Source organism: Callorhinus ursinus, unplaced genomic scaffold, assembly GCF_003265705.2.
Source record: "Callorhinus ursinus isolate GAN/ISIS: 27379988/994484 unplaced genomic scaffold, GSC_fseal_2.0 scaffold3, whole genome shotgun sequence".
Taxonomy (NCBI): domain Eukaryota; kingdom Metazoa; phylum Chordata; class Mammalia; order Carnivora; family Otariidae; genus Callorhinus; species Callorhinus ursinus.
The window spans coordinates 50543024-50569199 of record NW_027397065.1 but is presented as its reverse complement, the minus strand read 5'-3'; the positions used below and the strand labels follow the sequence as shown (position 1 = coordinate 50569199).

At 43.3% G+C, this 26176-nt stretch overlaps 1 protein-coding gene across 2 annotated transcripts; it reads left to right on the top strand.

Moving 5' to 3' along the window:
* Positions 1 to 2291: 2291 nt before the first annotated feature.
* On the top strand, positions 2292 to 14730 carry GM2A (ganglioside GM2 activator). 2 transcript variants are annotated; one of them, XM_025867207.2, is made up of 5 exons: positions 2292 to 2510; positions 7732 to 7884; positions 12512 to 12694; positions 13058 to 13242; positions 14395 to 14730. In XM_025867207.2, exons 1-4 carry the CDS (start codon positions 2421 to 2423, stop codon positions 13211 to 13213), a joined length of 582 nt encoding a protein of 193 aa, XP_025722992.1. In that variant the 5' UTR covers positions 2292 to 2420; the 3' UTR covers positions 13214 to 13242; positions 14395 to 14730. The 2 variants fall into 2 exon arrangements, with proteins under 2 accessions (XP_025722992.1, XP_025722991.1); XM_025867206.2 differs by having other exon boundaries at positions 2294 to 2510; positions 13058 to 14730.
* Positions 14731 to 26176: the final 11446 nt, after the last annotated feature.

The following is a 26176-nucleotide window of genomic DNA, read 5'->3' as shown; positions in this document are numbered from 1 at the left end:
TAAAAATGAACTATTGGGACTTCATCAAGATAAAAAGCTTTTGCACAGCAAAGGAAACAGTCAACAAAACCAAAAGACAACTGACAGAATGGGAGAAGATATTTGCAAATGACATCTCAGATAAAGGGCTAGTATCCAAAATCTATAAAGAACTTATCAAACTCAACACCCAAGGAACAAATAATCCAATCAAGAACTGGGCAGAAGACATGAACAGATATGTCTGCAAAGAAGACATACAAATGGCCGACAGGCACATGAAAAAATGCTCAGTGTCACTCGGCATCAGGAAAATCCAAATCAAAACCACTATTACATACCGCCTCACACCAGTCAGAATGGCTAAAATGAACAAGTCAGGAAATGACAGATGTTGGCGAGGATGCAGAGAAAGAGGAACCTTCCTACACTGTTGGTGGGAATGCAAGCTGGTGTAGCCACTCTGGAAAACAGTATGGATATTCCTCAAAAAGTTGAAAATAGAGCTACCCTACGACCCAGCATTTGCACTACTGGGTATTTACCTCAAAGATACAAATGTAGTGTTCCGAAGGGGCATGTGCGCCCCAATGTTTATAGCAGCAACGTCCACAATTGCCAAACTATGGAAAGAGCCCAGATGTCCACCGACAGATGAATGGATAAAAAAGATATGGTATATATATACAATGGACTACTGCTCAGCCATCAAAAAAATGAAATCTTGCCATTTGCAATGACATGGATGGAACTAGAGGGTATTGTGCTAAGTGAAATAAGTCATTCGGAGAAAGTTAATTATCACATGGTATCACTGATATATAGAATTCAAGAAACAAAACAGAGGATCATAGGGGAAGAGAGGAAAAAATAAAACGAGATGAAACCAGAGAGGGAGACAAACCATAAGAGACTCTTAACTATAAGAAACCTAAGAAACCATAGGGAGGGTTGCTGGAGGGGAGGAAGGTGTAAGGATGGGGTAACTGAGCGATGGACATTAAGGAGGGCATGTGATGTAATGAGCACTGGGTATTATGTAAGACTGATGAATTAAAGGCCTGCACCTCTGAAACCAATAATACATTATGTTCATTAATTGAATTTAAATAAAAAATGTTTAAAAATTAAAAAAATACAATGTTTTTTTTTTAAAGATTTTATTTATTTTACAGAGAGATACAAAGCGAGAGAGGGAACACAAGCAGGGGGAGTGGGAGAGGGAGAAGCAGGCTCCCCGCAGAGCAGGGAGCCCGATGAGGGGCTCGATCCCCGGACCCTGGGATCATGACCTGAGCCAAAGGCAGACGCTTAAGGACTGAGCCACCCAGACACCCAAAAAATACAACAATGCTTTTAAAAATAAGATTAAAAAAAAAAGTCAATTAGTTAACATGTAGTAGACTTTAGTGATTCTTTGGTTGCATATAACACCCAGTGCTCATTACACCAAGTGATAAAAATACCCTGATTTCTTAATGTTAACAATGGGGAAATTGGTAGCATTCTGTACTAGTTTTGCAATTTTTCTGTAAATCTAAAATTAATTCCAAAATTTAAAAAATTATATATAAAAAAGATGATTAGGTAAGTTTTAAATTCTACTCATGTGTTCATTTATGCAACCAAGACTGATTGCTTATTATGTGTCAGGTCTTAAGTACATGTTAGTGCCACCCCTTGTGGGGTTTACAATCTAGTGGTGATTTGGCAGGAATAATATCCCTATTGTTTTTTTAAAAAGCAAAACTCAACTACAAAGCATTATAGCTTAACAAAATCTTGGCTGTGGGCTCTATAAGCAGAATCCTTGCCCTATCACTTCCTAGCTTTGTGACCTTGGCAAAGCTAACCTCGCCTTGCGTGTTTTCCTCAGTGTTAAGATGGGGCAAAAAAACCAGATTCCCTCATAGGCGTTTAACAGTGCTTAGCATGCATTAAAGCACTTACTCTCAGTTATTACAATTATGATTATAATCATTAAGAAGACACAGTGATTCGTAACACGGATACAGGAGAGCGTACTATGAACAGGGAGCGTGACATTTGCTCGAAGAACGCACCCGGGTCTGACAACCAAAATGCTTTTCAGACAGCGACGGTCACTGCCTGCGTGGGTTTAGAAACAGCAGCTCCGGCCCCGCCCTCGGCCCCGCCCCTTTCATCCTCGGGCTCCGCGGTCGCCGGTCAGAGGGAGGGGCTTGACGCCTACGCCCAGAGGGAGGGGCTGAAGCCGGAGCCTCCGCTGGGCTGAGTCGGGAGAGGTCTGTTCTACGCCAGGCCTTGAAATCTCACATCCCCCCACGGGGCGGAGCAAACCTGGAAGTGGCCGCGCTGTTTTGTATAGCAATGACCAGCTTTGCATAACGAGCGTAGGCAAGCATTTAAAGGCGCCGCCGCGGCCACAGACCTGGTAATCCGGCGCAGACCCACTGCTCGAAATGATCTCGAAGATGCAGGCTCCGCTCCTGATGGCCTTGGGCCTGCTCCTCGCCGGCCCTGCGGCCCGTGCACGCATCCATCTGAACCAGGTGAGCCCCCCTCTCCTTTCGGTGGCTGCTTCCAGTTTGCCGGCCCAGTTGGGGTGGGATTATGGGGGTGGCTGCTCCGCTTTCTAGAATTCCTTCTCTTCAACAGAGCCTCCCAAAGTCACTAACTGTGGGACTCTGAGTGGGTCCTTTTCTGTCTCTGAGTTTCGGTTAACTCATCTGTACAGTGAGGGTGGGCTATTAGGCCTTGTCTGCTCCAGACTTCTGGGGAAAGGTTAATCTCCCTCAGGTCTCTACTCTCTCGTCCACTTCTTTCTGAACATCTGAGTGAAATTTGCCAGAACTGCAAGGCTAAGGAACTGCTCCCAGGCCCAGAGACTCAGCCTTGTTTACCAGCCCCGCCTTCCACCTCCCATAAAAAGGCCTGGCACCCATCCCTTTCCCTTCTGTACTGCTCTGTGGCTCCGCTTGTCCTGATGGGTGGGTGGGTTTGAGAGGCTTGTTCTTCTGGTGATTGAGATCCAGCACTGTGACCCACTGCTTCTAGTTACAGGCCACGAAGAGTCTCCAGCTTCCTCCTTCACTTTTCACTCACCCCATGCTCCAGACCCTTGGAAAAGGGAAGTTCTGTCATTCTAAGACCAGGAGAAGCCTGGTTCCATTGCCTCTTTGCTGCATAGCTGTGGGCAAGACACAGATGGTGTCCTCCTCTGTAAAATGAGCATGATGATATCAACCTGCCTTTCTCAGATGCATATGGGCATCAGAAGCATCTGGAAACTTGAGTTTTATTTCCTGTTCTAGCATTAACCAGTCTCGTGTCACCGGGCTGAGAAAGGCAGGTTGAGAATGTTTCTCTTGGCTCCAGGCTGACCACTGTGAGGTGGAGTCTGGCTAGAGCTCCAACTTGCCCTCCATCCCCAATTCTCTTAGATGTCTTGGCCAAGGATGCCCTCCCAGACCAGAGGCTTTAGATAGATCAGCAGTTTTGGGGAGGCCCTGAGACATCATAGAGTTCACCCACCTCGTTCAGGACCCTAGAGGATACAGGCCCACCCACCATTGTACAGCAAGAGGCACTTTACTTCGTTTTTTCTGGGCTCGTGGTTATTCAGAGCCCTGTGCCTGAGACCATGGTCCAGATAAAGGCATTGGGGTGATAGTGAGCATTTAAGCATCTAGAAACTCGAGTTTTATTTCCTTTTCTAGCATTAACCAGTCTCGTGTCACCGGGCTGTGGCCAGCATTAGAGAGTGGGGAGAATGTCTAATCCTGTGCTAGGCATATAGTAGGTGCTTAATAGACTCTGTGACACTGTATAATGACTGTCATTTATTGTGCACGTACTCTGTGCTATGTGTTGAGCTGTGTGCTTTTTCTTCTAATAAGCTTTTTTGGGGGAATACTTTTATTTTTTTTTAAAGATTTTATTTATTTATTTGTCAGAGAGAGAACAAGAGAGAGCACACAAGCAGGGGGAGTGTCAGGCAGAGGAAGAAGCAGACTCCCTGCTAAGCAAGGAGCCCAATGCAGGACTCCATCTCAGGACCCTAAGATCATGACCTGAGCTGAAGGCAGATGCTTAACCAACCAAGCCACCCAGGTGTCCCTGGGGGAATAATTTTAGATTTACAGAAAAGTTACAGAGATAGTATAGAATTCTCATATACTTCTCACCTCGGTTCCCCTAATGTTAACATCTTCTGTTACCATTGTGCATTTGTCCAAACTGAGAAACTAACATTGGTTCATCACCATGAACTAAACTCTAAATTTTATTTGGATTTTACCAGTTTTCCCACAAATGTCCTCTTTCTGTTCCAGGATCCAGTCCAGGGCACCACAGTGCATTTGCCATCAGGTCTCCCCAGCTTCCTCTGGTCTGTGACAGCTTCCCAGTCTTGTGTTTTCATGGTCTGACAGTCTTGAGGAGTGATGACCTGTATTTTCTGTACAGACTTCTCTTTTTCCCAGTAGCCCTGTGAGAAGATATAATTGTGCCCATTTAATAGATGAGGAAACTGAACCTCAAGAGGGTAACTTCACTCATGGTCTCAGCTGGTACGAGCAGCTCAGGTGTGATTGGAACCCAGGTCTGTGATGTATACCCATATTTTTGCCTCCAGAGCTGTGCCTTTCCCCACTGCCCTGTGTTGCGTCTTCCCACGTGTTGGCCTCTATTGGGGCTGGTAAATACAGTAGTCTTCCCCTTATCCATGGTTTTGCTCTCTGTGGCATGGAAGCCCAGTCTGGAAGCAGATGATCCTCCTTCTGATGTCATCGGAAGGTTAATAGTAGCCTAATGTTCTATCACAATGCCTGCGTCATTCCCTTGCCTTACTTCATCAGACGGGCACTTTCTTGACTTACATCATCAACAAGAAAAAGGGTGAGTGTAGTCTAGTAAGATATTTTGAGAGAGAGAGGCCACATTCACAAAACTTTTATTATAGTACATTATAATTTTTCTACTTTGTATTAGTTATGGTTGTTAATCTCTTACTGTGCCCAATTTATAAATTAAACTTGATCATAGGTAAGTATAAACAAGTATGCATAGAAAAAAAAACGTAGAATATATAGGGTTCAGTGCTGTCTGTGGTCTCAGGCATTCAGTGGGGGTCTTGGGACGTATCCTGCACGGATAAGAGGAACTCCTGTGCCAGGTCTGGCCCTCAGTGGGCATTGCTAATCCTTCATGCCTCTGTTTCCAGACGAGGCTGGACCCAGCTGTAGAAATCATTGCCACAGAAACCTCTAGTCGGGCACTGGGAAACCGCACTGTTATGCCTCCCCCAGGGCCTGAAGGAAAGGAGCTTAGGAGAAGGGAGGGAATTCTTCATCTCCAACAGGACACTCGGGATACCTGCCGCAGCCAGAAATGAGTCCTCGATGTGAAGCAGGTTGCCTTAGAATCTGTGAAAGCAGCCCCAGAAAATGGCTAGTCCTCCTACCAACCCTCCAGCCCAGCTCTTAAGTCCAGGCCTTCTTTCATTTGACAGTGGCCTCCGAACTGGTCTCCCCCTTCCAGACTTGTCCCTCTCCAATCCATTCTCAACCATAAACCAGAGCGTGGCACTCTCTTGCAGTGGGATTCCATTGCATTATAGTAAATCCAGGGTTCCAGTTGTGACCTATGAGGTCATACATTAAATGACCTTGCCACCCCTCCAGCCTCATCCATGTCAGTCATCTGCTATACCTAGCCCAATAGCCTTCTTGTAGTGCCCAGACCAGTTAAGCTTCTTGTCACAGGGTCTTTACCCATGTTGTCCGCCTAGAGAGAACATTCTTTCTCTCTGTACTTACATGGCTGACTCCTCATCCTGCAGGAGTCCAGCTTAAGTATCATTTCCTTACTGCCTTATTTAAGTAAGCCCTTTATTACTCTCAGCATGACCTCTGCACATTTCTTTTCCGGCACTCAGAAATCATGGTGGGTAATATTTATTGGCATTAGAATCTAAGCTCCTCAAGGCAGGGCAAGAACATTTCAAATTGTTTACCACTATTAACACAGACTGAGCCCAGGGCCTGTGATCATTGCTCCCTAAATATTTGTGGGATGAATACTGAAGGAAACATTTATCGGTACCTACCCTGTGTAAGGGGCTGTGGGGCATGAATCAGACCCTCTCCTATTTTTCTTACTCATGGCATGACATTTCATTCCAAGGGACAGAAACCCATTCCAAGAAGCTCAAGTAAAGGGATGTTTACTCCAGGTATACAAGGAATCTCATGGAGCTAATGGCAGGAAGTGGAGGCTGGGCCATATAGTGGCTTCCATTCTGTGAGCCAGCCCATGCTTTGGGCCTGGCATTGTTTTAGGAGCTTGCACGCTCTCATGCACGCTCTCGTCCTCACAATCACCCTAAGAGGAAAGTATAAAGCCTTCACTCCAAAGATGTGGGAATTGGGGTGCCAAAGGGGAAACTGGCCTATAGAATCATGTGATATGGTGGCTGAGCCACGCTTGTTGAGTAAAGCTCTGGTTTACCCCATATCTGTCTGAGTCATGCCTTTCACTGCTACCCCGTACTGCCTATTTAGACCGGGGTGGGGGTGGGGAGGGGACATTTCTGTTCTCTCTTCCAGACACCAGCAGAGCTCTTAGTTCTTGTCTCTTCCCAAACTTCGGCTTGGTCGTGGGTCTCAGGTCTAGGTGTTCTGGTCTCATCCCAAAGGTTATGACCCAATGACAACACAAAGTTCTCTAAGTGATTTTTGTGTCAACCTCCACTTCCCAGAGGCAGAGAGAATCTGTCAGCCTAGATTGGGTTACGTGTTTCCTTTCAGCCAGTTGGCTGTGTTGACGATGGGGTCAGCTTGGGGATGTGGGGCTGGCAGGTTTTCCTTCTAAGATGGGGTGTGCATGGTAGGAGTGCCTAAAGTGTGTCTTAGATGGCCTTCAGGGGGCTGGGAAAGGGGTGAGTGGGTGGGCAGAGTCTGCATGATACATAGACATAGACAAGTAGGCAGGGTTCTGTGGGAGTCGGGAGTCAGCGGTCTTGTGTAGCCAGATAAGATGGTGGAATCTGGAGACCTCTGGGGGATGTGGAGGAAGAAGAGGAAGTAGCTCAGCAGAGGTGAGGAAGGTGATTCAGATGGGGCAGGGCATGGGTAATGGGATGGGAGGCAGGAAGCACTGGTTAGGATTGGGGAAGCTTGTTCACTGGGGTTCATCAATAAGCACCCCACTGGGGGTCTCTCAACATGTGTCCTATTACCGACCCAGGCTGACTGCATTCCCCTTGAGGGTGGGGTTTCCCACTGTGTTAAGTTTCCTTTTATTCCTGGCCCTGGATTGGGCATGAGGTGTGACATGAATAAGGTCCTGGGCATGGGGCTGCCAAGGTGAATCCTCCAGGAGCTTCCCTCTAAGGAGATACCAGGACTGGCTGGAGAGGGGGAGGGGGCCAGGGGTGGGAGATCAGAGAAGGTACCTACCAAGGGCGGATGCGGTTAGTCACCTGTTTTGAAGCTCAAGGTCTGGTATATTGTGCTCTGTAGTTTACAGCACACTTTTGGGAGATTATGTCTTTGGAGGCTTTTAGTATAGTACTACCTAGGAAATGGGTGTCACAAGTGTTATCTCCGGCTTCCAGATACAGAGTTGCAGATAAAGCTCAGGGGAGGGGAGGAGGTACCTCGCCCAATGTCACACCGTCAGTAGCCTGTTCTGTTGATGCTTCTGACTTGTGAGGGTTCCTTTTGTCAATGTTTCTTTTCTTTCTGCCGGATTTTTCCTTGGCCATCCCAGCTGGGTAGCTTTGACTGGGAGAACTGCGATGACAAGAAGGACCCTGTGGTGCTCAAAAGCCTGACTCTGGAACCTGACCCCATTGCCTTTCCTGGGAACATGACTGTCAGCGCCGAGGTCCAGATCGATGTCCCCCTCAGTAGTCCTCAGAAGGTGAGCCTGGGCATGGGTAGGGTTGGGGAGGTGCTGGAGGGAAGGTGACGGGGCCAGCTGGCAGGGGCCCTGAGGGATATATGTTCACTGTGAGTGATTTTGCAATCCTGGATTTCCCAGAGCAGCAAAGGATGCATAGATTCATCGGCTGTCTAACAGCTCCAGTTGGGCAGTGTTGTTGTGGTGCTGTTGTTAATTATAGGACATACACATCACTTAGTAAATAACATGTAGTCACTTTAGAAATCACAAATTGTCAAAGCGGCGGGGAGAAATATATCATCTGAAATCTCAGTACCCGGTGTTAAGGGGTAAGCACTTTTAACATTTGGTAGGTGAGGCTTTGGAACTGTCCCCCATGCAATCAATATATAACACACATATTAATTTTGAATGGATATGTATGAAAAAAAAAGCAGTGCTCCTTGTAAATGTCCTGCAATGTGACTCCTCAGGAGATAGTCATTGTTAGCTATTTACATAATTGTCAGAATGTTTTCTACAGGACGCCTGGGTGGCTCAGTCGTTAGGCATCTGCCTTCGGCTCAGGTCATGATCCCAGGGTCCTGGGATCGAGCCCCACATCGGGCTCCCTGCACTACGGGAAGCCTGCTTTTCCCTCTCCCACTCCCACTGCTTGTGTTCCCTCTCTCACTGTCTCTCTCTCTGTCAAATAAATAAATAAAATCTTTAAAAAAAAAAGAATGTTTTCTACATTTGTAAGTATATGTACATTTACACTAGTGGGTTTTTATGGCATGTGCTATTAAACTTGCTTTTTTTGGCATCATCTTATAGGTTCTGTACCTCTTTCTATGGCATTTTGCAGCAATCTACCTAATTTTTTTTTTAAGATTTCATTTATTTATTTGACAGAGAGAGAGAGCACAGGCAGGGGGAGCAGCAGAGGGAGAGGGAGAAGCAGGCTCCCCGCTGAGCAGGGAGCCCGACACGGGGCTCGATCCCAGCACCCTGGGATCATGACCTGAGCTGAAAGCAGATGCTTATATGACTGAACCACCCAGGCGCCCCTACCTGATTTTTTTTAATGGCAGAAATATTCTGTTGTAAATCTGTCTTGGTGCACTTAACAAATCTATTGCCAGACATTTAGTTTGTTTCTGTGGTAGTTTTTGCCTGTTTGGCTTTGTTTATTTTTTGGCTGTTAGAAACACCTTTGCTAAAATTATCCTTGAAATGTATCTTTTTGTCCTTCTCTGATTATCTAGTCACAACCTTTTTAGGTCTTTAGATACAGATTGCCAGAGTGCCTCCACATATTTGAACCCATGTATCCTCTCCAACAGATTTGCCAGCAACAGATTTGCTTTTTCTACACATTAATGATTCTGAGCATTTTCTAATAATATTTTCCACTATTTTATGTCATCCCTAGTGAGGTTTGATGTCTTTTCATTAATTTTGTTGCCTTTTGTATATACTTTGGGATTGGCCAGTTTGATGATGTCTGTTTTTCTCTTTTGGGGTGGCTATTTACATGCTTTTCGACAGAACAATAAAGGCTTTTCATAGGTCTATTGTAACACCATACATACTGTACTTCTCACTACTTTGAATTGCTGCCTTTATAGCATATTCTTACATGCCCTTCAGCTTGTCCCAGTGTAGATCTGTTCTGGCACCAGTTTTATTCTGATGCTTTAAAAGGTTTCTGATTTAGAATCTATCCCTGTAACTACCATTCAACCTGGCCAAATCACAGCCTCTACCTCGTAGGTTGCTGATGGACAATTACTGGGTTAATAATGTGGAGAGCGCTTTGCACAGGACCTGGCCCACAAGACCTGCTCAGAATGTTAACTCTTGTTGATAGTTCAGTTAGTGTGAGTCTTTTCCTGCTGCCCCTGGGACCCGGACAGAAGCCCCGGATGTGTGTGGGCCACTCTCGGGCCCTGCCTTCGTCGGTACCTCCTTCCAGGTCTTCTCCAGGCAAGATCATTGCATTTTCTTTAGCCAAACTTCAACTGATAATCTAGCAGGGTCACACAAATGCCGTTTCCCTACTCCTTCTGCTGAGTCTGGGGTGCAGGGCTCTCTGGCAGGTGCTCTCCTGACACTGTTATGCAAAACGCTGGCTTTTCCATGACACTGTGCGTCTGACTTGGAAGGAAAAAACTGGCGATCTCCTTCTGCCCCCAGCCTGCTTTTCTTGGCTTCTTTGAAGGCCATTAAGAAGAACACCCCCTTTCCTATTACTTAATTACCTGTCATAAATTTGGGCCATTGCACTTTTTAAAAACTGTGCTCAGATTCCCTCTGCCGCTCCCCTTCCCCCTACCTTTCTCTTCTATATTTTTGGTTTGGTTCTTTTACTTTTCAGGTAATGTGCATATTGGCCGTTAAATGAAAGCCTCTGAACACTTGTGTAGGAGAAACAATGATTAACCTCGTTTTACAGATAAGAGACACTGAGGCTCATAGAAGGGTGCAGCCTGCCCCAGGTCACAGGTTATTAGCACATTCAAGGCCAGGTGTCCTTATATTGTGTTGTTACCTGTTCCTGAACTTTTTCAGGCAGGGAGGTGGACTTCGTGCTTGGTGTGTTTGTAGGAGAGTGCTCCAGAACTCTCCCTTGCTCAGCAGAGACCCCCCTTGGGACAGTACCGACTCTAGGACTCTAGCCCCGTGTGAGCCTGGAGGCCTCAATGGCTTCCACCTCTTGTTACTGAGGCCCAGAGGGGAGAGTAAGTGTCCAGGCCACTGGAGAGCCAACCCATCCTCTCTTCCTCTGACCTGCTGAAGTGGAACTTTTTTAATCCAGAGTCTCATCTCAGACCTGGGTGGATTTAACCTTAGCTGTAGTGTTGAGAAGCTGGATGCCCCAGATTCCATGAGCCATGGGCAAGACTGGGGATACCCAGGAGCTCCCTTTTCCTCTTTTGACTTACTTCATAGGATTCGGCATAATTTATAACTTCCTTCTCTGGGCCCTCTCTCAAGTTCCAGCCTCTGGGACACTGGTTTTCCCATTCTCAGGAATCAAATTGCTGCTTTATTTGGCCTATACGCTTATTTGGGGCTTTTAGACGTGGCTTTCAGGCCTGATGGTTTGGCCTTCTTTCCCCCCCCTAAAATCATGTACCTGCAGTGCCCCTGCCTGAGGCCTGTGACCTTTTTAACTGCCCCCTTCCCAGTGTATCACATGGCTCCCCTTCAGTTGCTATCAGTGTATCTTTATCTAGAGCCTTTGTGTGCCTCTCTGTGTGGGAGAGAGGTCAGCAAGGGAGGCAACTTGAGTTTGTCCACTCAGGATCCAGAGTACACTGATGTCTCCCTTCCTCCTGGGCCTGGATCCTGACATCTAGGGTGGTTGGAAGATTGAGTCCACAACCTGGGGAGCCAGCCCAAGCCCAGCAGGCTCTGGGGGGAATAAGCGCCCATCCAGGATTTGTCTCTTAAACACAAAAGTCCTAAATCAAGTGAGACTGGAGGCTGGGAAACATGGAATTAATAGGATGTCAGAACTGAAAGGGTTCTTAAAATTGTGGTTTCCCGCCATAACACCCACAAGGAATCAGATGCTCCAGTGAGCTAATGTCCTCCTGCCCTTTCCTTACTGTTTTCCCTTGATACATTTTGGGGGGCTCGGGGCACGAACATGGTCAAGAGAGACAACTCACTTAGAGAATGCCTGGCAAACACCAGGCACAGCTGGGACTGTCCCCCTTGAGATGCTGGCCACTTCTGGGTCAGTTGCAACCTCTAGAACAGGAATAGCATCAGGGCAGCATGGAGGTGTGAAGCACATCATAGATCTCGTCCAGCTTCTCTCTGGATGTAGAGCTCCTTCAGTGGCTTCCCCAACTGAGTCCAGGGAGCCCACCACTTTTTGGGGTGGTTCTGTCTGTTGTAACCTAGCTATGATGGTTAGGAAGATCTTGCTTTATATCAATCCCCAAGTGACCTCCCTATAAATTCCTATTGTTTTAAATTCTGTCTTGCGGCACCTGGGTGGCTCAGTCAGTTAAGCGTCTGCCTTTGCCTCAGGTCGTGATCTCAGGGTCCTGGGATCGAGTCCCCACATCAGGCTGCCTGCTCAGTGGGGAGTCTGCTGCTCCCTCTCTCTCTCTGATCTCTCTTGTTCTCACTCTCAAGTAAATAAATTAAAAAAATCTCTAAAAAAAAAAATAAATTCGGTGTTTGATGGCTGTACACAGGAAATTTGATCCAAGGATAGAAAATAGGTTTCTGCTCCAATTGGCTGGCAGTAGCTGAGGTCCTACACAGACAAGGGCTCTGAAGCCAAGATTGGACTGAGAAGGGAAGTCTAGGAAGTGATACTAGTTAGCCAGATAGCAGTTAGACAAGTGCATTTCAAATCCAGTGTTAGCTTCCACTGATGGTAGCGACACTACCTAAAGAATTCTAAGACTGTGGTTCAGTGAAGGGGGGGGGAATCACAGCAATGATTAATACCTGCCATGGGCACAGGAAGAAGTACCATTGTGGTATGTGCCACAATATTGTCTCTTCTGGATCAGAGTATCTCTAAGACCCCATCCAATGAAAAATTCTGTGATTAAAATAAAATGCTGACTTTTGGAGATGTAGAGGGTCTGGCATGTTTGCCTTGGAATTCATACTGTGTCAAACTCTTTCTTACCAGCTGGAATTAACTATGGAGAAGGAAGTGGCCAGCTTCTGGGTCAAAGTCCCATGTGTGGAACAAATTGGTAGCTGCACCTATGAAGACTTCTGCCAAATACTTGGTGCTTTAATCCCCCCTGGACAGCCCTGCCCGGAGCCCCTGCACACCTATGGGCTTCCCTGCCACTGTCCCATCAAAGTAGTAAGTACTTAGGGAAGGAGAGTATTATTTCTGTGGCTGGAGTAAAGACAGGGGTCTTGCATTCTCCTCCTGCAGATCTGGATGTCTGTGGCTGTAAATTGGTGTGATCTATCCCAAATTGCTTGTGTTTGGAGGGCCTTGGTTTATCCATCTGTGAATTGGGAGACTTGAATTGCAGTGTGCCCTCCAGTGCCTGTGAGCTGTAACATTCCATGCTCTGTAGACCTCCGGCGATCTCTAATCTCACGTGGCTCTTGGGAGAGTGGGAGGAGGGGCAGCTCATGACTGCAGTCTTACAGGAGAGTTCCAGGAGAGTCCCATCAGTAGGGTCCCACTGACTGTGATCCATTGGTTTTCCCACAGGGCATCTATTCACTGCCCAAGACTGAGTTCACCCTGCCCAGCATGGAGCTGCCCAGCTGGCTCAGCTCCGGGTCCTACCGCATCAAGAGCATCCTCAGCAGTGGTGGGAAACGCCTGGGCTGTATCAAGATCTCTGCCTCTCTGAAGGGCAAATAATGTAGCACCAGCCACAGCAGAATGAAGGGGTATGAGGAAGATGTCCCTCTTCTTCTGTCTTGCATTTGCCAAGGTCAAATTCTGACTCTCTGTCCCCCTTCAAGCCCCTTTCTACAATGATGCCACTTCCCTCACTGAAAATCCTTTTGTGCCACCTACGTTTTAGGCACGGGCAGGCAGCCCTAACCTAGGGAGGAGCTTGGCAGTTCTTGATAGCCCACGACACCTGCCAGGCCGGCTGCTTCATTTTCCTCGTCAAACCTATGATTTTCTAAGAGCTTAACTCATTTTCTAAATAATCAAGGAATGGGACGAATATATTTTGTGAACCCAAGTTCAGACTGACCCAATCTTGGTTTCCTGAAGTACCTTCATGATTTTCTTAAAAAAAATTTTTTTTTTTTGGTCACTGACTTAAAAGCAGAATGAGAATATTAATAGTTTTTGTTTTACTCCAGGCCCCTCTTACGATGAAGGGACTGAAGTAGTTCACCTTAGTCTATTCCTCCATTAACTTCTATGATTAATTCAGTATTCTTTTCTAGATTTGCCCAATGAACAGTGGGGCCTAGCGTATCCTAGGGAGGTAGGGCATGTGGTGGAGGGCTTCACTAGGAGAGGTATTTAAGAATGCTCTATGTATTTAAAATAGTTTACAAACTCAGGTGCCTTCTGGGCCAAGCACAAGACCTAAACGAGTGAGGATGACCACAAGGAACATATTGCTTCCAGGCATGTCTTTTTTCCCCCCTTTGTATAGCAGCTCATATCCACTGTTACAAGGCAGCTGATGTCCAGGCTTGAGCTTGGTAATATTAGCAGGGATGATGGGGCCTGAACTGAGTTAGAGAGGGTGCATTCAGCCCTTAGGGGCACCTGCTGTAGGGCTCTGGCAGTTGGTGCCACCTGAGGATGTTGTGGGCCCAATATTACCAAATAGTCTCCATTGTTTTTCCTTGGAGAAGCCAGAAATCCAGACTTTTATATGAAATCTTATAGTTTTTAAATATTGGCAACTAATTATTTTTTAAAACACTGTGCAGGCCAAAAGGGCCAAACAGACTTGTCAGTGGGGAAATCTGGCCCAATGTGGCCAGTTTGCAACCTCTGACGTAAGAACATGCATTCCTTGTCCTTTTGGTCTTGAGACAACTCCTCCAGTGCCGTTTCTCCCTCCCTAGGGCCAAATCCATAGTGTCTGACCCACGGAGCAGGCTCTTCCAGGGCTTGAGGAGGGGGAGGCAGCCTCTCAGAGATGTGAGCTGCAGGGATCACAAGGCTGCCTGCCCCAGCCTAAGAGTGTTGTTGGGGTGAATGGGGCAAACACTGAAGAGTTGGAACCCACCAGCAGCTGCTCTGTGGAGCAAGGATCCCACGAAGAGGGGTGGACTCACATCAGGTGCCTGGGTTTGTCCATCATCCCATCCTCTGTGACAGCCTACTGACCCATGGATCGTCCCCAGTTTCTGGGCTCATTTGAAGCCTGGAATGGCAATAAAACTTTGACTTGCTGAGAATTCCTCCTTTGTCTTGGCTGCATATTTGTCCATCTTGGGGTTTTTGGAGCTTCTTCACGGTGGGCTGTTCCTGCTGGAAAGTTTTGTTGGTGGTACAGACGAGCCGAGGTGATTTCAGGGACTGTCTCTTCTGTTTCTGCCTTGTGAGCTGCTCGTTATCCCTGCTTCATTCGGCCTCATCACCATACAGTGTCCTTGGTTTGCTTTTTTGCTTTCCTATTGCTCTGTGACCATGCCAGCCTTTTCCCTTTTTGGCTTTTTTGACCTGATTCTCACAGTTGTTCTCAGTTCATATCCTATAATGGAATCTCATTAGCTCAGTATATCTTTCCATGTCATGCCAAGCTCTTGGGTCCAATGTTCCCCCCGGTCTCACTGAGGAGGGGATGAGAAATCTCAAAATCACAGGCAAAATAGACTTTTTAAGGAATGGTATTGAGCCAACTGGAAAGCCATTTGGAAAAAGTTGAAATTAGATTCATTCTTCACACCATATGCAGAATAAACTCCAAATGTATCCAGGGTCTAAATGTCAGAAAGTGAAATCATACAAGTACTAAAAGAAAACATAGGTGAAAAATCTAGAGGTGATAAAAGACTGATACATTTAGCTACATTAAAAAAAAGTCACTTAAGAAATATCATAAAGTCAAAAGACTGGAAGAAAACATTTACAGCACATATCATAGACAAAGTGTTAATATTTCTACTATATAAAGAATGAAACATTGAAGGGACTAAAAACCTGATAGAAAAATTGAGAAAAGACAACTCTCTCTCTCACACACATTCACACTAAAATGTGAAAATGGCCCTTAAACATGAAAAGTGTACACACTTACCCATGATTAGAAAAATGTCAATTGAAACAATAGGATGTCATGTCTCAGACTGGTGAACAATGGAAATACAACCACACTGCTAGGCAAAGCTGTAGGGAGACAGGTATTCCTACACAGCTGGTGGGAATGCAAAGTGGTACAATTCTTGACAAGGATTTGTCAGTACCTACCTAAACAAACCAAAAATGCTTACTCTTTGACCCAACATCTACCACTGGGAATTTCCTCTGAAGTTACACTGCCAAAAATACAAAATTATGCCCACATGTTGATTATTCATTGCAGCATTGTGATTGCAAAGACTGGAAATGTAAATGTCTATAAGAAAGTGACTGAATAGGGGCACCTGAGTGGCTCAGTCGTTAAGTGTCTGCCTTTGGCTCAGGTCATGATCCTGGGGTCCTGGGATCAAGCCCCACATCGGGTTCTCTGCTCCGCGGGAAGCCTGCTTCTCCTTCTCCCACTCCCCCTGCTTGTGTTCCCTCTCTCACTGTGTCTCTCTCTGTCAAATAAATAAATAAAATCTTAAAAAAAAAAAAAGTGGCTGAATAACAAATTGGATAATCTGGAAGAACTGGATGCATTCCTAGAGTTGTATAAACTACCAAAACTGAACCAGGAAGAAATAGAAAACCTGAACAGACCCATAATCAGCAAGGAAATTGAAGCAGTCATCAAAAATCTCCCAACAAACAAGAGCCCAGGGCCAGATGGCTTCCCAGGGGAAGTCTACCAAACACTGAAAGAAGAATTAATACCAATTCTTTGGAAACTGTTCCAAAAAATAGAAACAGAAGGAAAACTTCCAACCCTTTCTATGAGGCCAGCATTACCTTGATTCCAAAACCAGACAAAGACCCCACCAAAAAGGAGTATTACAGACCAATAGCCCTGATGAACATGGATGCAAAAATTCTCACCAAGATACTAGCCAATAGGATCCAATAGTACATTAAAAGGATTATTCACCATGACCAAGTGGATTTTATTCCTGGGCTACAAGGTTGGTACAACATCTGCAAATCAATCAATATGATACACTCCATAAATAAAAGAAAGGACAAGAACCATATGATACTCTCAATAGATGCAGAAAACACATTTCACAAAGTACAGCATCCTTTTTTGATTAAAACTCTTCACAGTGTAGGGATAGAGGGTACATACCTCAATATCATAAAAGCCATCTATGAAAAACCCACAGCGAATATCATTCTCAATAGGGAAAAACAGAGCTTTTCCCCTAAGGTGAGGAACACAGCAGGGATGTCCACTATCACCACTGCTGTTCAACATAGTACTGGAAGTCCTAGCCTCAGCAATCAGACAATAAAAAGGAAAGGCATCCAAATTGGCAAATAAGTCAAACTCTCACTTTTCACAGATGATATGATACTTTATGTGGAAAACCCAAAAGACTCCTCCCCAAAACTAGAACTCCTACAGGAACTCAGTAAAGTGGCAGGATATAAAATCAATGCACAGAAATCAGTTGCATTCCTATACACTACCAACAACAGAAGAAAGAGAAATTAAGGAGTTGATCCCATTTACAATTGCACCCAAAACCATAAGATACCTAGGAATAAACCTAACCAAAGAGGTAAAGGATCTGTACTCAGAATACTATAGACTACTCATGATAGAAATTGAGGAAGACACAAAGAAATGGAAAAACGTTCCATGCTCATGGATTGGAAAAACAAATATTGTGAAAATGTCTATGCTACCTAAAGCAATCTACACATTTAATGCAATCCCTATCAAAATACCATCACCTTTTTTCACAGAGCTGGAACAAATAATCCTAAAATTTGTATGGAACCAGAAAACACCCCGAATAGCCAGAGGAATGTTGAAAAAGAAAAGCAAAGCTGGTGTCATCACAATTCTGGAAGCTGTGATCATCAAGACAGTATGGTACTGGCACAAAAACAGACACATAGATCAATGGAACACAATAGAGAACTCAGAAATAGACTCTCATCTCTATGATTAACTAATCTTCCACAAAGCAGGAAAGAATATCCAATGGAAAAAAGACAGTCTCTTCAACAAATGGTGTGGGAAAACTGGACAGCCACATGCAGAAGAATGAAACTGGACCGTTTCCTTATACCATACACAAAAATAGACTCAAAAGGGATGAAAGACCTAAATGTGAGACAGGAATCCATCAAAATTCTTGAGGAGAACACAGGCAGCAACCTCTTTGACCTCAGCAGCAGCAACTTCTTTCTGGACACATTGCGAAAGGCAAGGGAAGCAAGGGCAAAAATGAACTATTGGGACTTCATCAAGATAAAAAGCTTTTGCACAGCAAAGGAAACAGTCAACAAAACCAAAAGACAACCAACAGAATGGGAGAAGATATTTGCAAATGACATCTCAGATAAAGGGCTAGTATCCAAAATCTATAAAGAACATATCAAACTCAACACCCAAGGAACAAATAATCCAATTAAGAACTGGGCAGAAGACATGAACAGACATTTCTGCAAAGAAGACATACAAATGGCCGACAGGCACATGAAAAAGTGCTCCACATCACTGGGCATCAAGGAAATACAAATCAAAACCACAATGAGATACCACCTCACACCAGTCAGAATGGCTAAAATTAACAAGTCAGGAAACGACAGATGTTCGCGGGGATGCGGAGAAAAGGGAACCCTGCTACACTGTTGGTGGGAATGCAAGCTGGTGCAACCACTCTGGAAAACAGTATGGAGGTTCTTCAGAAAGTTGAAAATAGAGCTACCCTATGTCCCAGCAATTGCATTACTGGGTATTTACCCTAAAGATACAAATGTAGTGATCCAAAGGGGCACCTGCCCCCCATGTTCATAGCAGCAATGTCCACAGTAGCCAAACTATGGAAAGAGCCTAGATGTCCATCAAGAGATGAATGGATAAAGAAGATGTGGTATATGTATACAATGGAATACTACTCAGGCATAAAAAAAATGACATCTTGCCATTTGCAACAACATGGATGGAACTAGAGGGTATTGTGCTAAGGGAAATAAGTCAATCAGAGAAAGACAATTATCATATGATCTCACTCATATGTGGAATGTGAGAAACAAGAGAGAGGATCATAGGGGAAGGGAGGGAAAAATGAAACAAGACAAAACCAGAGAGGGGGATAAACCATAAGAGACTCTTAATCTCAGGAAACAAACTGAGGGTTGCTGGAGTGGTAGGGGTTGGGAGGGATGGGGCGGCTGGGTGATGGACATTGGGGACGGGATGTGTTGTGGTGAGCGCTGTGTATTGTGCAAGACTGTTGAATCACAGATCTGTACTTCTGAAACAAATAATACATTATATGTTAATAATAAAAAAAAGAATGAGGAAGATCTTTGAACTGATATAGAGTTATTTCTAGGGTATAGTGTTAAGTGCAAAGCAAAGTGCAGAGAAGTGTAATGTGCTACTTTTCACGTAAGACAGAAGGGGTGGGTATAAATAAATATACGTGCATTTGCTCATTTGTAAAGATGAGCCAGGACTAATGAGATTAGTTATTTACAGAGGTTAGGTAGGAATAATGTGGAAAGAGGGGGAAATGATAACAGGGTGTAGAGGACGAAATGGGTGGGACATTTCTGAGTATATCTTTTTGTGTAACTGTGACTCTTAGAACCATAATAATGTTCCTCATACCCAGAACATGATTAAGATCATCCAGGAGATGAGGGGAATTCAATATGAAATACAAACAATAACCAACAAATGGTATTTCAAATGAGGAATGCAACCACACTGAAGGAAGTGATAAGAAATATAACTAACTGATGTTACAGTATTTTGATGGGATACTATACAGCTAAAGACCAATGGATCTGCACACAAATATTGGACTTAATTAGTCAATCTGTTTTTCACAGGAGTAGGGGTTAGAAATTCTGAAAATATTTGGAATTGAAGGATTGAAAAAATAAATATATTGTGGATAATGAGAGCATGGGGGCATACTGAAAGGACATAGGAGCCAACTTGAAGGAGCTCTCAATAGCCAAATCTTGGACATTTTGAGCAATAAAATAAATGATGACAATAATGTATTCTAATCCACAGGATAAAAAAAAAAAATCCATGAGTCCATACACAATAGAATCCCAGTTAAATGTAGAAGGAATGTCAGGAAGAGAAAAAAAAAATCACCATTAGGCAAATAGCATTGTAATAGCAAGGAACACCTATGAATGCTAAAATTATTGGGTCAAAATATGATTAAAAACAGGATTTCACAGGGCACCTGGGTGGCTCAGTCGGTTCAGTGACCAAGTCTCGATTTTGGCTCAGATCATGATCTCAGGGTCATGAAATCAAGCCCCCCATTGGGCTCCACACTCAGCAGGGAGTTCACTTGAGATTCTGTCTCTCCCTCTGCTCTCCCTATCTCCTCCCACTCTCCCCATTCCAGCTTGTGTGCTTGCGCCCTCTCTCTCTCTAAAACAAAACAAAACAAAAAATAGGATTTTCATGGTTTCAAGGTATTTCCTTACAAGATATCAGCTGCAAAGGGGAAAATAGTCACTATAGTGAGAAAACTGGCAGGTGCCATCTTAACCAAATGTACATCACCAAGTTAACATCACTAGTAATAAGACATTGACCATGTGCACCTCCTGATATGATGCACTGATAAAGCACAATGAGACTTCTGTGGGCTTGTCAAAAGTGGGTTAACCTCAGTGAGGAGGAAAGAGGAGACAAACCCAGATTGAGAGACCAGTACAAAATAAATGGCCAGTATTCCTCAAAAGTGTGGGGCCATGAACAATAAGGAAAGACTGAGGAACGGTCACAGATTGGAGAGAATAAAGAAACTGTGGGCTCTTGAATTGGTTGCTGGATTAGAAAAAGGCCCAGAAACAGGATTTCACCAATGTTAATTACTTGGCTTTGATCATTGTATTCGGGTTCTGTAAGATGTTAACATTTGTGAAAACAAGGTGAAAGGTATATTGGGAACTCTGTATTATTTTTGCCACCTTAAAGTTTTTTCAAAATAAAAAGTTGTAAAAATATATTGCTGAAGTTTCCATTTTGAGGGACAAAAAGGGTATGAGCTAGCTCTCATGCAACTTCAGTCCAGGAAGGGAGACAAACATGTATGCAAATAAATACCACAACTGTGGTGGGTTACTAAATAGAAGTTCCTGGGGACTGCAGAGTCTGGGTCGGTGCATGAAGTCAGAAGAGGGTTTTCTTGAGGAAGTGGTAGCTGACATCTGAGACATGAGGAGGGATGAATCAGGGAAAGAGAGAGAGGAATAGTGTACGTGGAAGCTCTGCAGCAAGGGGCAACATGGTGCTTTTAGGCAACTGCATGAGGGCCGTTAAGACTGGAAGGAAAATGTGCTGCTGGTGCAAGAAGAAGCTGGAGAGGTGGGGAGGGACCAGATCACCCAGGGCCTTGTAATTGGGTCCCAGTTTTTGCCAAAGCAGCACAGACAGCAGAGAATTTATCCTCCATTGTTGCAACTAGACTGATCAGTTTGGGTCCTATCGGTGATCTTCAGAGTGCTGATTGCAATCAGCCAGTGTACGTTGTACCCATTACATGGTGCCTGAGGTTCCTTGTCTGGTAGCTTACCTAAACTCCCTGACCTGTAAGTCCAGCTTCTTAAGTTGGAGTCCTCCTAAATATTTTCTCTTTCAAGAGTCATATCACCTCAATGTCACCTTTAAGTGGTATTGGCATACCAGGCAGAAGTTCTGCCCCCTCACCCATTTTTTTTTATCTTTGAACTCAGGGACTTGCTCGAGGCGCTCCTATGTAGGTCTAAGTCAGCCTGGACATTATTTGCCAAGAACAAATCTTGTGCGTCCTTAGGAATTTGCCTTTCAGTCTCGTTGCCAGGGCCACTGTGGCTTATAAACCGCTGCACTTGTGTCACTAATGTCTACTTGGCGTCAACTCTGAATGCCTCCATTTCACATGGGTGACTTCTGCTGCCCGCCACCCCCACCCACCCAGGCAGGGCTTGTGTTGCTTTAGCAATCTCAACTTGAGTTCTGTAGCAATCCCAGTTCTCTTATTGCTCCTTCTTTCAGTGGACTTGCTGAAGATCCAAATTAAGCCTCTCTAAAATGACTTTGTGTCTCATTCCACTCTTCGCCCCAATTGTAGTCCAGCTCTGTCATTTTAAGAGAGATCACATTTGTCCAGCAGAGAACTGCAATGGGAAATATTTCTGAAGGTCCTGGGGCAAGGGCAGGAATCCCCCTCCATCCTTGGTATCCTCTAAAATATCTCTATTCCAGCTACCAGGTCCCAGTTTTTGCCAAGGAAGCACATAGCAGTAGAGAATTCAGCTTACACTGATGCAACTGGAATGGCCAATTTGGGTCCTATCAGTGATCTTCAGAATGCAGGTTGCAATCAGATAACATGTGTCGCGCCAGTCACATGGTGCCTGACGTTCATTGTCTGGTGGCTTACCTCCCTAATTTGATTTTGCATTGCTTTATTTTGCATGCAAACCTTTGTGCCAAGCTTGGCTATCCACTATCTGTAGATTGTTCAATGTTATGAGAAGCAGAGATTCTTGCATTTCTTTTTCCAGAGGTTCTTTTGCAACCCAGGGTCTATTAACTTCATGGACTTTTTGTTCCTCAAATTGCACGTAAAACTTAGCATGTGTGCATATGTGTGAATTTTATGAAAGAGGATCTATTATCCTCTTATATCCTATTATATCACTTCCATTAGAATTTCAACAAGGTGTATGACCATCCCCTACCCCAAAGTCATAAACCACACTGTCTTACCTGCATTTTATTGCTCTATATTCTATAGGAAGGCTTCCATATATTCCCCAAAGCCTCACTTTCTCCACGCTTGTGGTCTGGGTCTCAAAAGGCCAAAGATTTTATTATTGGCTTATAGTTTTCTTATCTAGTGATAGGATGCTCCTCTCTACCTCCCTCTCTTTCATAGCTACTTCACATCTCCTCCAAGAGCTTGTTGCTTGACATCTGACTATTGGTAAATGGATGATGACACACAGAGGATGAGAGCTCTCCTGACTCCAGCTGGGATTCCTGGTGTTCCATAGCATCAATTATGTTATAGAAGGGGAGGTTGAAAAGTGACATTACTTACAAGTATTCACTATACTGTACATTTATGCTTTATGTACTTTCCCATATGGGTTAAAAATAAAAAGTGTTTTTTTTAAGATTTTATTTATTTGACAGAGAGAGACACAGCGAGAGAGGGAACACAAGCAGGGGGAGCGGGAGAGGGAGAAGCAGGCTCCCCATTGAGCAGGGAGCCTGATGCGGGCCTCAATCCCAGGACTCTGGGACCATGACCCGAGCCGAAGGCAGACGCTTAATGACTGAGCCACCCAGGCGCCCCAAAAATAAAAAGTTTTTTTAACATTGTGTTTCCATTATAGTGAAACAAATCATCATTAAAATTTCCCCTCACATGAAGTTTCTTTAGCTGTAAAGTCAATACATTACTATTAAAAATACAGTAACACAGGCAAGCAAAAAAAAAAAGCATAAAATTTCACTCCTAACTCAACCAACTTGGTGAAAATTCCTATAACGTTTTATGTTCTGCATACCCTTCAAAATTGCTTGACTATATGCAAATGACCTCTTTTTAAAAAAGAACCAGAATGGAATCATGCTTTACATTTTATTTTTAACAGCTGTATTGAGGTATAGTTAATATTAAACTGCACATATCTAAAGTGTATAATTGGTAAGTTTTGAAATATATACACATCCATGGGAAACCATCCTCACAATAAAAATTATAAAGACATTATCCATAACATCCAAAATTTTCCTCATGCCCCTTTGTAATATCTCCCACTCACTCCACCCACTCCTCCTTTCAGAAACCAGATTTGCCTTCTGTCTCTACAGAACAGGTTGCATATTATCTACTATGATAAAGCTACCATGAACATTTATGTACAAGTCTTTTTATAGGTATATGCTTCCTTTTCTTTTATGGGAGTTCCAGTTCCTCCACATCTTTGCCAACACTAATATGGTCAATCTTTTAAATTTTAGATATAAAGTAGTATCTCATTATGGCTTTTATTTGGATTTCCCTAATTACTAATGATGTTGAACATATTCTCATATGCTTTTTTACCAACCATATATCTTCTTTGGTAATGGGTCTATTCAAACCTTTGCCTATTAAAAAAATAAGTTGTTTCCTTATCACTGGGCTTTGAGAGTTCTTCATGTATTCTGGGTATGAGTGTTTAAATAGACATAACTTTGCAAAGATTTTTCTCTCAGACTGTGGCTTTTCCTTCCATCCTTTCAACAGTGTCTTTTGAAGAGCAAAAGTTTTAATTTTGATGAAGTCTACCTCAGTGATTTGTTCTTTAATGGATTGTGCTTTGGGTGTTGTATCTAAGAAATCTTTGCCTAACCCAAGGTCACAAAATTTTTCTCCTATGATTTCTTCTAAAAATTTTATAGTTTTAGGTTTTATATTTAGGCCTAAGACCCATAGGTCTATTTTGAGTTGATTAATAAATATAATGTAAAGTATGGATCTTTTTTTTTTTTGCATATGGATATCCAATTTTTGTAGCTTCATTTCTTGAAAAGGCAATCCTTTCCCCACTACTTTGCCTCTGCATCTTTGTCAAAAATCAGTTGACCACATATGGGTAGACTTTATTCCAGGCTCTATTCTGGTCTATTCATCTACTTGTCTATCTTGGCACCAACACCATGCAGTTTTGGTTATTACAGCTCTGTTATAATTCTTGAAATCGGTGTTAGCCCTCGATTTTTGTTCTTCTTTTTCAAAGATATCTTGGCCATTCTAGGTCCTTTACATTTTCATAGAATCAGCTAGTCAGCTTATAAAAAAAAAAAAAAGCCTGCTGAATTTGGTGAGAATTGATATCTTAACCACAAAAAATCTTCTGAGTCATGAACAAGGTGTATCTCTCCATTTTTTAGGCATCAATTTCTTTTAGCAGTATATTATTGTCTTTATAAAGATTATATATGATAGCCTTTAACAGGTGTTTCATATCTTTCATCAGATTTATCCCCCATTATTGCATATTTTTGATGCAATTATAAGTGCAATTTCTGATTGTTCTCAGCTAGTACAGAGAAATACAATGGATTTTGTATATTGACCTTGTGTCCTGAAGCATTGTAAACCAATTAGTAGTAGCTTTTTTGTAGATTCCATTGGGTTTTCTACATTGGTATCATGCCATCTTCATAAAGACAGTTCTTTCTTCCTTTCTGATCTGGATGCCATTTATTTCTTTTTCTTGCCTAATTTCATTGTGTAGATATCTGACACAATATCGAATAGAAGTGGCTAGAATAAGTGTCTCTGATTGCTTCTGATCTTTCTTACAGGAAAAGCATTCAATTTTTTCCATCAAGTATGACATTAGCTACATGTATTCATAGATGCTTTTTACTGGTTGTGAAAGTTCCCTTCTATTCCTAGTTGCTGGGAGTTTTATATTAGGAGTAGATGTTGGATTTTGCCAAATGCTTTTCTGTGTCTATTGAGATGATTATTTCTTTTTTTAGTTTGTTAATAATGGCGAATTACACTGATTTCAAACATTAAACCAACCCTGTATTCCTAGGATAAATCCCATTCTGTCATGATGTATTACCCTTTTAATATGTTATTGAATTGCTAAAATTTTGTTTACAATTTTTACATGTATATCCATGAAAGATTTTGATCTGTAGCTTTATTTTCTCATACTGTCTTTGTCTAGTTTTGGTTTGCATGTTTTTAATAAACCAGCCTTTTCCCACTGATCAATCACAAATATATTTGCCTATCAATAGATGCATTTTTGCAGTGTGGGGGGGCATCACACCATTTTATTTTGGATGAGTCATAATTTAACCTAATGTTGGATGTTTGTTTCCAACTTTTTAGTATTATAAAAAATACAAGGTCTCCTTTTACATAAACTTTTGCAAACACAAAATATTCTTAGGATAAATTCCCAGAATTAGTGGGTCAGAGGGCCACTAATTATCCCTCAGAAAAGCCATAACAATGTATACTCCCAACTGCAGAGTACAAGATTATCTGTTTTTCAAAACCCTTCCCAAAACTCGGTATAATTTTTTTAAGTAGGTCAGTAGTCCTTGCACATGATGAAATCCTTTCTCACACAAATCACACAGCCTCTTTAGCCTAAATAGCTCTAAGTGGCCTTGAGATGTGAGAGAAAAAAGAGAGAGAAAGAAAGAGGTAATGTCCTTCTAGGTAGGGAAGTCACCATAATGACAGTTTGCTAAGACATATGTTTGTATCCCTTACCCTACTTCTGGTAGGCCCATATCTCCAGGGCAATACTGTGGTTTGCTAGATGGCAAACACTTTGATTTTCACACATGTGGTTAAAGGATAAATTAATTTCTTGGTTTAATATTTGAAATCAGTGTAATTCACTCAGAATGTTAGATCTAGATAAATCCTTAACAACCAATTCGTCCAGTCCCTCATTTCATAGATGGGAAAACTGAGACAGAGAGAGGGAAAAACTTGCCCAAGATCCCATAGGAAATTAGTGGCAGAGCCAAATGGTTGGATAAAATTACTGCTAAGT